The 12734-nt window shown below is 36.2% G+C and overlaps 1 protein-coding gene across 4 annotated transcripts in view; it reads left to right on the top strand.

Moving 5' to 3' along the window:
* The window catches only part of TOP2B (DNA topoisomerase II beta), a 65389-nt gene that overhangs the window by 23401 nt on the left and 29254 nt on the right, over positions 1-12734 (top strand). For all 4 annotated transcript variants that reach the window (XM_056334285.1, XM_056334284.1, XM_056334282.1 and 1 more), the window contains exons 7-11: positions 1167-1379; positions 1461-1634; positions 7904-8005; positions 8088-8225; positions 9713-9851. In XM_056334285.1, the coding sequence (XP_056190260.1) occupies positions 1167-1379; positions 1461-1634; positions 7904-8005; positions 8088-8225; positions 9713-9851 (766 nt within the window). The remainder of the gene's footprint in view (positions 1-1166; positions 1380-1460; positions 1635-7903; positions 8006-8087; positions 8226-9712; positions 9852-12734) is intronic.

The following is a 12734-nucleotide window of genomic DNA, read 5'->3' as shown; positions in this document are numbered from 1 at the left end:
CTGTGAAAAGGAATATATTTAATTGAAACATTTTGTAGTTGCTGTTACATAATTTGTCAAAAAATCTTTCTACTTAGCTGTGCAAACAATTATCTAGATAATTTTCTGTAGTGTTAAGAGAAAGATTTTTCAGTGTTTATGTCATGAATTTTAGTATTCAGTCATGAATTTCATTAGCTGGACTTCAGTGCAGGCCCCCCCCCCCCCCCCCCATTTGAACCCATTGCTCATTGTTATTATTGACGCAGTCCAAGGATTGAATGTAATGTGATCTACTACATAAAGCTTTGAGATGGCCACCTTGCTAAAAGAATTTTACTAAGCTCTTCTTCTAAGAGTGTTAGATTCCTTGGCTTTGGAATCTTTTCCAGTTGGTGGCTTCTTTGTCTTTTTTTTTTTGGACAAATAATTAATTTCTGGTTATGCTGCCATGTCATTACATAAACAATACATTTTGATGGTTTTACCTGACTTTTTAAAAACTTAGTATTTTCTGCTGATTGCCAAAAAAAATTAATATAGCTTTGAGTGTACTTCTTGAAAATGACATGCTTTACAATTTAGATGTAAGCGCTACGTTTTCCTATATTTTCAAAAATTGTGAAAATACAGTATAACAACTTTGATATATGCTGTGAGTAGGCATTCTGGTTGGTCTTATAAATGTGCTCATGTTCTTAAAGAGGGAACAATACCAAAGCTCCTGAGTCAAGTCTGCACAAGTTGGTTTGTCAAGAAGCATGCTCTGCTACACTGTACAGCCACAAAGATGCTATCTCAGAGACTACAGAATCTCTGCACAGGGGCTAATAAACCTCTCTATAGAAGTGTTACAGACTGAAAGCATTAAACTGGTGGGCAATAAGGACTGTTTAGCCAGTTCACTTGTATCTAATTTAGTCAGTTCTGTGGTGGGCTCTATTTGCATTTGTGTCCATCAATGTGATGATAACTGCATATTTACAGAAACCACAAATCTACTGTCCCAGATACTTGTGCAAATCTTGATAAAGCAATTCATTTTATGCATAGTGTTTTACAAGATGAAACTTCTAAAAGAAGTCTGAGTTTATGTTGTGTAACTCTTGCAATCCTAGCACAGATGAAAAATGGAACAGAGAATATCATGTATTGTAAACTAACATTAAAATGTTTTGTTTCCAAAGACTTGGATGAACAATATGATGAAGACCTCTGAACCCAAGATTAAGCATTTCGATGGTGATGACTACACATGCATTACCTTCCAGCCAGATCTATCTAAATTTAAAATGGAAAAACTTGATAAGGATATTGTAGCCCTCATGACAAGAAGAGCGTATGATTTGGCTGGGTCATGCAAAGGCGTCAAAGTCATGTTGAATGGGAAGAAATTACCTGTAAGAGCCTCATTTGAAATATCTTAAGTGTACTGAAAATTTGATGTGAAGAATAGTAATTGTTACCTGTATTACTCATAGGTAAATGGATTTCGCAGTTATGTAGACCTTTATGTAAAAGACAAGCTGGATGAAACTGGAGTTGCCCTCAAAGTTATTCACGAAGTTGTGAATGAGCGATGGGATGTGTGCCTCACTTTAAGTGAAAAAGGGTTTCAGCAAATCAGCTTTGTAAATAGTATAGCTACCACAAAGGTGAGTAGTTACATTAAATGATAAAAAAATGTAAATGATAAAAATGTATGCTAAGGTTATGCCCAGTCAGATAGTTCATTAAAAAAAAAATAAATAATCTCAGTTACTAAACATAAATAGGTGAGAGAATCCTTTGCATGAGAGGAACTGGTAGAGCAATTGGATGTAGTCAAAATACATTCATAGCAGTATTTCTGAATATGCACTAGTTTTTAAAACACTAGTAATCATTATTAGCGATACCAATGTCTTATGTGAGCATAATACCTGGTATTAATTAAATATAAAATGAATGGAACTATTTTATTCTTCCTTTTTAAAAATATTGTAATAAAATAATTCTGAAATTAAGGTAAAAAAATGTACAAATCCTTTAAAAAGTAGTTGCAGCAAGTTTTGGAGGGCAAAAAATGGCTTTTGGTGTTCTTGAAAAATGGCTTTCCGTTTATTGCTTTATGATGTATAAAACTGGCCTGAACTATGGAAATTAATTTTTTTATTTGTGTTATTTTTATTTGTATTATATAAGAGGATCTAGGTGTTCTCTGTACTTACTAGCAACTGTAGTAGTAGTGAAATGATACCATAGCAAGTCTTCAGTTATGATAAAGCAGCAATATGCTCAGCATATAAAGTACAGTCTTCGTGCTTCTCAAATTGCTGGCGTGTTCAGGCACCGAGGCAATTAACTGAAATCAACTAGTGCAACTCTCATTTATGCCTGTTTGGTGTACCCCAGGTTTAGGGATCTGGGATCCACCATGGTGAGAGAAAGTCTTTGTCGTTTCTGCTATTCGCAAATTGCATCAGATGAGTGATCTAACAGTCAAGCAATTCTAGTCATTGATGAGGCAGTTTTTAGGGAATCTTAACCAGGAGCTTCCCAAAGATGAGAAAGATAAGAATTTGTAATCAGACACTTAAACCTTCCTTGCTCACAGGAGTCAAACAAGAAAATCCTAATGGTAACACAAGTGGATGATGGGCACCCATGGTTACACTAAGTGGAGTCCCAAGTCTAGGCAAGTGCCCAGGACTATCAGTGTTAATCTTGGTGATAGACGATGTGTAACCAGTGTTCTGGTGTTATATAATTTTTACTGCGTAACTTCTTCCAGTGTGATTTTCAGTGTAGCTGAACCAGCATTCAGTGGTAAGGGGCGGTAGTTAATTTCATTGCAGAATATTTACTTTCTAAGTGTGCATTTTAATTAAATGCTTATCTGCTACTTGTCAAAACCAGGGATAACAAATGTATCTGGTAGTTTAAAGGTTAAAACTTAGTTTTAATTCGGGCCTCTTTATGCAACATAAAGAAGAAAAATAGCATGACCTTAAAGATGATACCTTTATGAAAAATAAAAAACTCCACACCTTTATGAAGAAGCTGGCAATGTAGAAAAACGTAATACTGATTGATATCAGGTTAAGAAAATGTATTTGAAAAAACTGAATACTTATTGACTCCTAAGTTAATATATTGCATACACTTACTCAAAAGATTTTGAATTTGACTCTTTTGGATCAATTTTCACCCATCGTGCAGTTACACATACATTGTTATCATATATTCTTTAAGAAAATTCATAGAAAAAGTACTGTGTATTCTTCAAAGGTAAGTGTTGTAATTTCTAGTTTTTCCCACTCTCCCGATCCATGCCTTATGTGTGTGACTGGATGTGGAATGTTCGGGGCGGTGAACCACCTCACCAGCAATTGATGTGCAACTACCCACTGATGAGACATAATGGCTAGTAACTAACTGCGTCAACTGCCTGTTCCCTTATCTGCTAACAGGTGAGGAGCTCATTTCAGCTGTTTTTTGGTTATTTATCGCTGTTTGCTGAAAGCTTTTCATTTCTGTTTCTGGATAAATTTCACCCAGTCGTAACTTCCCTTCCACCTTTTTCAAACTTGCCTTAAATTCCAAACAAGTTTTTTTTTAGGTTGATGGGTTGTGGGTTTTTTTGAGGGGTGTGTAGAAGGTCAGGCAGTATGTTGAGGCACAACTCCCTTGTTTTGTTCTTGTAAATTTGTTACCTTGTCCAGGTCCCTATTTATTCACAATTTAGCTGCAGTAAACCACTACAGAATTTGACTTCGGGTTCTGAGGCAGCATTGGAAAGAATGTTTGTAGCTATTATGGTTGTGCAGATAACCTTTACTGAGACTTGTATGTAACTGAGTAAATATGGTCTTCTCAAGTTCTGAATTTTAATAGTAGTTGTAGTAGAAACTTCAGTTATTATTGTAGCAATCTAATGGTATTTTTAATATGGTGGCACTGCTAATTCTTAATACTACTAATCATTTCAGCAGAAATGCTCAGCTAATGCAGATGCAGTGTCAGATAGCAGACGGGTGGAGGGAGCATCCCAACCTCTTAAAATTTGCTGGAGTTCAGCAAGAAATTCTGGACAATTCCAGAGCTTGACATTTTGAGATTTATTCTAATAAAATAAATAGAAAACAAATGCAAAAGAAAATAAGATTTTGTCTAGCCAATTAATTGAAAACTTCAATTTTATAATTAGCTTCTGAATTTGTTTACCATATCAACCATTTGTCTGTCCATAGAATTTAAATATGACTTACCTCAGAATTAATTGAGGCTGTTCGTTATGGCTGACAATATCAATAGCATATGTATAGGAGCCAATCTAAGCTTCATTTTTAAGATCCCAGTTGTTGGCATTTCATCCAATACCCTTGCATCTTGAAGGCTGCAAGGCTGGGATTCAACCGTAATGGTTACCTTCTGGGAAAAGAAGGTTATGCAGTTTTGGTACTCTTTCTCAGAATACAGTAGTCATAATAATCACTGACAGCCCTCTAGATTTAGAGGGTATTTTTCAGTCTTGTATTAAAATGTGTTGACAGTTGGGGCAGTTATAGGCTGTTATGCTTCGATAGTGGGTAAATGTGCCACCTACTGGTGAGATGGTTGAAAGGTTCCCGACTTTGAGCTCTGAACATCCCTCACTCATTGCTACACACTAAGAATGGACACAGGAATGGGGAACTCTTAGAGTAACTAATATCTTCTAAGAACAAGGATGCCTGGTAAGTAGCTATTTTTTGATATGCCAGATGCTAGTTTTAGAAAAATATTTGGAGCGCTAAAATTGTAAATAAATAAGTAAATAAATTGCTAAAGTTGTAAATACAAAGATATGCTGAGATATTCCTGTAAGCATAAGTTTTCAGTAATGTGGTGAGTCAAAGTAACACATTTTAAAATTGCCATTCAAATGTGGAATTTTTGGAACATGGCATTTGATATCTTCCTGTAGTAGCTTTTCTGTACGGTTTGAAAATTGATTTATTTGTCTCTGAAGTGGCAGGATGTTGATGTATCAACTCTCACTTTAATTCTCCCTGTGTTGAAACTCTTGTCATTCATATGTGAATAAAACCTGTTGTGTTTTAATTTTGCTGTATTTGGAGGTTTGGGTCGGGAGGTTTTTTGTTTGTTTTTAAGAAGAAATGCCATGAAAAATACTTATATGTATAGTGCTTCTAAAACACACTAGTGGTTTTTGTTGCTGTTTAGTAGGTGATTCTAGAGACTGACAGAAATCATAGATGGTTTCTTTGAAGTGCAAGTACTGGTTTGTTGATGACTAATGATATTGACCATCTTAAGTAATTTCTTTACCTCCACTCTTTTTTTTTTTTAAATATCTACTTTCTACATGAAGTTGATTACACAGCTGCTGTCTATCTCCCATCAATTCAACCACTTTAGATCTTCACTCTTTTCAGACTCATAGTCTGCCGTAATTTTTGGGTTTTGCTTGGTAGTTGTTTGTTCTTTCTTTTCCTCTGTCTTTTTGGCTACTGTTTTTTCTTAGTTTTATTGTTTTCCATTTCTTATTTCTTATCTATTCTATACTTCCTCATAGCCATCAAAAGCTTTTTTTTTTCTTCTCCTCAGTTCTCTTTTTAAAACAGCTTTAAAGCAGGAGGGGTTTTTTTGTTTGTTTGTTACCTAATGGTGAATGTCTCCATAGACATGTTTTCTTTATTTCATCCATCCTAATGCAGATTGGTCTGAACAGGAACCATTATTTAGTCTGTATTTTTATGAGGCATTCACTGATACTAAGCAAAGGTGATCTGTGTAAAATACTGAGCACTGACCTAGGTATGTTTTAATTGTATAGCATATGCCTACATCACTCTATTCTTCGTTACAAGGTAATAGATACTAGTGAAAGCATTGTGAACTTTCTGTAACAGCCAGTAGAATTTAACATTTTATTATTTGTACCTTTTTGTCTATAAATTTAAAGGAAGGCATTTGAATCAAAAATGTAAACAGCTTTCAGATATCCAGGGTTTTAAGACCGTTCACAATTTTGACATCTTTCCAAAGAAAGCCTGCCTCTTTACTTGTAAGGGAAGTTGTGTTGCCTTGGACTTCTACATATTTAAGCATACTTATCACCGTTAGTTTAGACTACAGTAGTCGTTGTTCGGTAGAGTTAAAGACTAGAGGATACATAATTTCAAATACTAGTTGTTCCTAATCTGTTTTATCTGTGATGTAAGTTTGTGCTGGTTTAGGCTTTACTGGTGGTTCTGGTTCAGATTACTTCTGCATTGTGGAATATACTCCCTAATTGTTAGGTTCCTTTTACACATGTAAATCAGTAGTCATTGTTAGCATGTAATAGATCTGTAATAGACCTCTTTTTTCAAGAACACTTATGTGAAATGCTTTTATTTTCCAAGCAATTTAATCTCAAAATTACTTGTCTTCTAGCAGTATGTTTGGGGTTTGTTGGGTTTTTTTTTTGCTTGTTCATTTTTTTGGTGTTTGGTGGTGGGGTTTTTTTGTAGCTAGTTTAAAGTTTTAAGTCCAAAGAGAACTGTAGCTAGAGAAGGTGATAGAAGCTTTGGGGCACCTTTTGAAGATGTTCAAATGCTTAGTGCTTCCCTATTGAGACTGAATTTCATCAATAGTAAAACCACTGTTTAAACATTGAAAATAGTATTTTCATCACCGTGCTGTATTGCAAAGCATGAGTTATATATGGCTTCAAAAAGGGAACTTTTCAGGGTCTGTTATAGTTGGAAGCTGAATACATTGCCTCCACTAAAAGTTTTCTTGCAGTAATGGCTTCACTTGAAATATCGAGTTCGAAAGACCTTAAGCAAGGATAACCAGTACCCGGTCCCCCTTTTTTCTAGGGTAAAAGGAAGAATTGTGACAGTCACTGTGAATGATTCACTTTCAGCTGTTACAGTGCAACAGAGGAAGCAAATCCTGTATATTCTTTTTTTTTTTTTTTGCACTGTAATGATACAAGAAATTGCTTATAAGCCTTTTTTTTTTCTTCTGCATTTGAGCAGCAATTGTAAGGGAGTCCAGCTGACTGCTTGTTTGCTACAAAACAGGTGGCATCATGATTGTGTAGCTACAAGTCATTGCCCTGTGATCTCCTAAGGGGTTGGTTTGCCAGCTTATGATTAGCTGCGTGCTCTGTGTGTATCTCTTGTTGTTCCATCAGGTATGAATTTGGGGCAGGTTTAGCCTCTGGTGAGTCTTAAGGAGAACTACTCGTCTCCTTAAGGTTATCTTACTGTGTTCTTTTAGCGTTTCCTGAATCTCGTGGTTGGCTATTTGTAGTTTGCTCTCCATTTTCCCTTGCATAAGCCCCAGGCTAGCAAAGAATGCTAACAGTGTTTATTCAAACAGTTCTGTAAATACAGCTAAGAAAAGGTGAGATGACCTTTGGGAGGGAATAGGCATGGATGCTGTGTATATGAGGGTGCACTCTTGAACCTTTTTTTTATGAACTAAATGGGAAAGTTTTAATTTGATGAATGAATGTGTGGTGGTTTTAGTTCAAGGTTATTTGTGTGCCTGTTAAAAAAATACCTTTTGACAGCCGTGTGGTGTTTCAGGTACCATCCCAGTGCTATAGAGTAATTTTCAGATCTGCCCTACTCTTTAAGTTTTTTGTATCCTGTTACAAGCTGTTAGCAGCTACATTTCCAGTCTACCGCTGTACAGTAAATGAAAGGTCTCCTGCTTCTTCTGTTCCATGTAACATCTGTCATCCTCACTTGTATGAAGACTGAATAACATGAAAGAGAAACTTTTAAAACAAATTTTCCTTTGTTATGCTGCAACTTAAATTAGGAAATTCATGCACATGAAGTATGATGACAGGAACTTTGTTAATATGGCTAAAATCTATTAGGAAATTCAATGGTTTTGTTGTTTGTGTTTTTTTTTTTTTGTCTCTTCCCTCATTAAGGGTGGTAGGCACGTTGATTATGTGGTGGATCAGGTTGTGGGCAAACTGATAGAAGTGGTGAAAAAGAAGAATAAAGCTGGAGTTTCAGTGAAACCATTTCAGGCAAGTAACTTTTGTACAAAAATATTGAAAAAGATGAATGTGGTAATTTTGTTGAGTAAATTGGTTTCTATGTTTTCAACAGGTGAAGAATCATATTTGGGTTTTTGTTAATTGCTTGATTGAAAACCCATCATTTGATTCCCAAACAAAGGAAAACATGACGTTGCAGCCTAAAAGTTTTGGGTCTAAGTGCCAACTATCTGAGAAATTTTTTAAAGCAGTAAGTAAATCATGCTCCTTTTTTTTTCTGTGAAGCAGAAATTGACATACTGGATTGAATGCATTTATGTTATGTAGCAGAAGATTAATTAGTTCATTATGGTACCCTGGTGACATTAGTATACTATGAAAATGGGATGGAGGAACTTCTGTTCATTCTCTGGCCTTAATAATGGATGCAACGACTGTGTTTTGGCTGTTGCCCTGGATTTAAAAGCGAGCTTCACCCGATCATCTCATCTGTGGCCTAAACATAGGCCTTGACAAGTTTTTTGTGTTACATTTTTCTGAAGTTGAGAATGTTGTCAACCTTATTCATTGATGTCAGTCTTACTCCCTTTCACTGAAACGAAAAGAGAGGGAGGGAACAAGTCACGTTTACTTTTCTTCCAGTAATAAAGGAAATGCAAAATTGTGGCTGTAGCATTCAAAGTGATCATTATTGTCAGGCAACAAGTTTAGAAATTTTGGCTGTAGATGGGTTAAGAATTGGTACTCTAAATGAATGTATTAGTAGAAACACATGGTAGAGGGTTTTCCTCTACTACTATTTTATACAAGGAAGGAAAAGTAAAACTCTGTTAGTCAGAAGTCAGTACACAAAGTCCTGTTTAGTGCCAGTAACATAAAGGAAACTCCAGTACTAAGGAGAATGGTGCCACTGCTAGTACTCTTGGCGTCAAAACTCAACTTATTGTATAGTGGCTTATTTTTCTGTGTCACTGCTGACATTCTTAGAGAACTTACTGGAAGAAATAACACAACTCAATCTTGTATTCGTTCTTCAGATTTCGTTATATATATTGTATTTCTATCAGTAGGTTCGATTTACAGTGCTTCTAATATGCCCAGAAGTGAAAATTGATCTCCAGAGGTGTTAAATGTGCAGCAGAACCTCTAACCAATGAGTACTCTATTATGGGGGATAACAAAAAGCCAAAGCTCACAGTATTTTCCTCCATTTGTATTTTCTTTTGATGTGAAACCAAACCTAAGACAGTTTTATTTTAGAAAGTATGCTGTATTTTTGCTGCCAATGTGTTTCTTAAAAACTGAACAGTTTCTCAAGTGGTTGACATAGAGCCTTATTCTTGAATGCTTTTGATTGTCTTTCAGACACTTTCAGTCATTTCCAATAAATATCCCATAAGGTTACTTTTTGCTGTCAAAGTCAGGAAACAGGTGCTTGATACCTAAAATGTCTCAGCACATCAACCACACAACGTAAGACTCAGTCCTCTTTTCCTCCTTTCACCAATCATGCAATGGGTGGAAAAGAAGCTGTGTGAATGTTGTGTTTTGGTTTTGTGTATAAAATGCTAAACAGTAAGGTATGTGTTAATTCCTTGACCTTTTCTATGTTGCATTTTTAAAAATCAAGAGGGCCTTGAGGACCAGTGTTAGATCAGTGACTTAAAATTGAGATATAAGAATCTGCTGTGTGAAGGTTAATTTTTCTCACCCACAATTCTGATCTGTTACTTACAGGCCTCTAACTGTGGTATCATAGAGAGTATTTTAAATTGGGTCAAATTTAAGGCACAAACTCAGCTGAACAAAAAATGTTCATCGGTGAAACACAGTAAAATCAAGGGCATTCCGAAACTGGATGATGCTAACGATGCTGGTAAGAACACTTACCTTACATAGATTATTTTTTTTTTTTTTTCACAGACATCATAATTTTAAACCTGACTTTATTTCTCATCCTTATGTATATCTTTTTAATAAAAGCCTTTCTAGTTTTCTAAATTTTCTAGAGCTGGAATTAAAGCATGATTTTGAGTTTGGTATTTGGAACAGTGTCCTCTCTAGGGTAGAGAATGAGTAACACTGGTTCAAGAGACCTTTTTCATGAGATTTTAAATGCCATTAGGTTCCTATCTGGGAGTATAGGGCAAACAGGCAACCTCTGCTGGCTTGCTTCCTAGCACAGATAGGAATCGGGATCAGATGGTGATCTTTGTGCCAGTCGCAATTGAATGGGGGCTGTCCTTGAATTATTTGAGGGGCACATATGACTAAGGAGTTTGAAATGTTGCCAGCCTGTGTTAGTTGATTTTCATACATCCTTACGTTAAGCAAAGATAGAGAAACTGCAGTGTGGTAGGTAGGTGCCTTAAGTAGGTTAAAAGCATGTAAGACTGGTAGAGAGGCTTTCTTTTTTTCCTGAGCTCCAGTGTTCAAGTCATAGATGACTTGAGATGATGAGTTCTGTTTAATTTTCTTCCCTTTCTGTTTTTTATTCCTTGGATCAGGTTATTAATTTTTTATTGAGTTTTTCCTGCAGTATTTTATTACTTTTCCAGTTATTCAGATGTCATATTTTGCCTCAGAAGTTGATAACCATATCTCCTTTATCTAGTGTTTTACTTGTTGTATCTGTATTCCTTAATCAGATGCATGTTACCAGTATTTTTCTTGTCTAGAAGACTGTGTGCTTGGAGAAATGCTGTGTTTTATGGATATCAAGCCTAGCGCTCATAAATAACATTGTGAATGATTTCTGGATCCACTTTCGTCATGATTTTTTTTTTTTTAGCTCTGCTTTGGAAACCAGGCTTCAAAATCAGGTTTTACTAATTTTTTTTCACTAGGGATGAGGGAAAGGAAGAACTTCTAACAGGGGAGCTAATACAATTAACCCTGAAACTTCATCAGCTAAGGAGGCATGTAGGAATTCGTTTGGGCTCAACACTGATGCTTAAAGTTTTGCATGGCTTGGATCCCTTTTATCCAGGGGTAAACTGCTACCTAGTTATTGTTACATGGGGAGCAGGAACTCTGCTTCTCCCAGGGAGGCTTGCCCAGATATTGGTTTATTGAAGATCTGGAACATAGTAAGTTTCTCACATTGAAGGCATTGCACATTTGGGGTGGACACACAGGAAGACAGAGGGGCATTCAGTTTCTGAATACAATGTGTGTTGTCATATTCACACTTGGCCTGACTTTCTGAAGTGTAACGTTATATATACTGGTAGAGATGTTTTAAACGGGAGGATCGTAAATAAAAAGTTGTGTAGTCATTTCTTATTAAAGACCGAAGGTAACATATCCACTTGGTCTTGGAAATCAATAGGAATTTTTTGGTCTTGTTGCACTAAGCTAATGCTGTAAAGAGGATCAGTGACCTCAATAAAAATCTGCTTTCATTGAGAAAGGGAGGGCAGAAGATGATCCAGAAGAGTAACTCCTTCAGTGTAGCTGCATGTGTGTTGGTTGCTCTGCTTTTAAGAACATGTTCCGGTGAACTTTAGTTGGTGACTGCATCTGACTAAAAGCTTGATGTTTCTTGACATCAGGGGAAAAGGAAGTCCTAGTGCTGTGGAAATTCTTTAATGAGTACACAGATAAAGACTGTAGAGCTGTCAGTCTTTATGTCTTTTGGACCTTAACAGAAAAGTTTGGGGATTCTCAGGGTCAGATGAAGTAAGCATGGTACATGCTCTTTCTGTGTGTGAGAGGTGATGATTACTGCTGCTTCTTAGTCCAAAAAATTCAACTCTGCGTATGAATGTTAGCTATGAATGTGCATGTGAGTAAGCATATGGTGAAGAGTTACACAGTTGTAAATCGTCTTTTCAAAAGAATTTCAGACTTTCCCCTAAGTTGGAGAAAACGTTTACCTAATGCATGAAGATACAGTTAAAGGGAGATTGCTTCAGGACATTCATACATGTTATCTGTAATCTGGCAGCAAAACACAGTAGTGTTATTTCATGTAGTTGTGTTTCAGGACAATTAAATATTTTTAAGGATCCCAAAATATTGCAGGATTTTTTTCTCAATCAAAATTTGATTGCAGGAATTACACTTTCATAAGCACCACAAATCAGATGAGGGAACAGGGTTGGTTTCTATTAACAGGTGTCAGTAGTTGGACTGAAGTAGTCCAGTGCAGGTGGGAGAGAATAGTGTCTGGCCACAGACCCTTCTGGCTTTAATTTTTCCTGTGGTTTTTAGATTTTATTTTTTTCTTCATGGGTGAATTTGTAGCTGAAGTCCAGCATCCACAGGTTCTTTGGGTGCCAAGTACCACTGAATTTTTGAATTGGTACTAATTAATACTTAGGAATAAGAGAGAGATGCACTTGTACAGCGATGTACTTGCTGCAGATTTCCTCCCCAGCTGAAAAGAGTGAGTCCTATACCTGGTCATTCTTCTTTCTTGAGATCTTGATGAGGTATGTATAGTTCTGTGGCTTGTTGGAGGAGAAGAGGTAGAAATGAAAGGAAGAATAAAGAACCAGGAATAGGAATACAGGATTGTAAGGGAGCAGCTAGATTACCAGATCTGGTGAAGCATAAAATAATTCTTTGAACCTGCCAGTTCATGAGGTTTTCTCTTTGAGTTCTTTACAGCTGTGTTCAGGAAAATACCTGGCACATTACATTTCCATGAAATTAATTGCTAATGATTGCAGCTGTTCCAGAAGAAAGTGCACCTGGTTGATACTCAGATGAGTTTGCTGCAGTTCATTTAGGAAAAAAGAATCTCTCATATATT

The sequence above is a fragment of the Falco biarmicus genome, chromosome 4 (genome assembly GCF_023638135.1).
Source record: "Falco biarmicus isolate bFalBia1 chromosome 4, bFalBia1.pri, whole genome shotgun sequence".
Lineage (NCBI taxonomy): Eukaryota > Metazoa > Chordata > Aves > Falconiformes > Falconidae > Falco > Falco biarmicus.
Note: the sequence above shows the minus strand (reverse complement) of the source record. Positions and strands in the feature narration are given on the sequence as shown.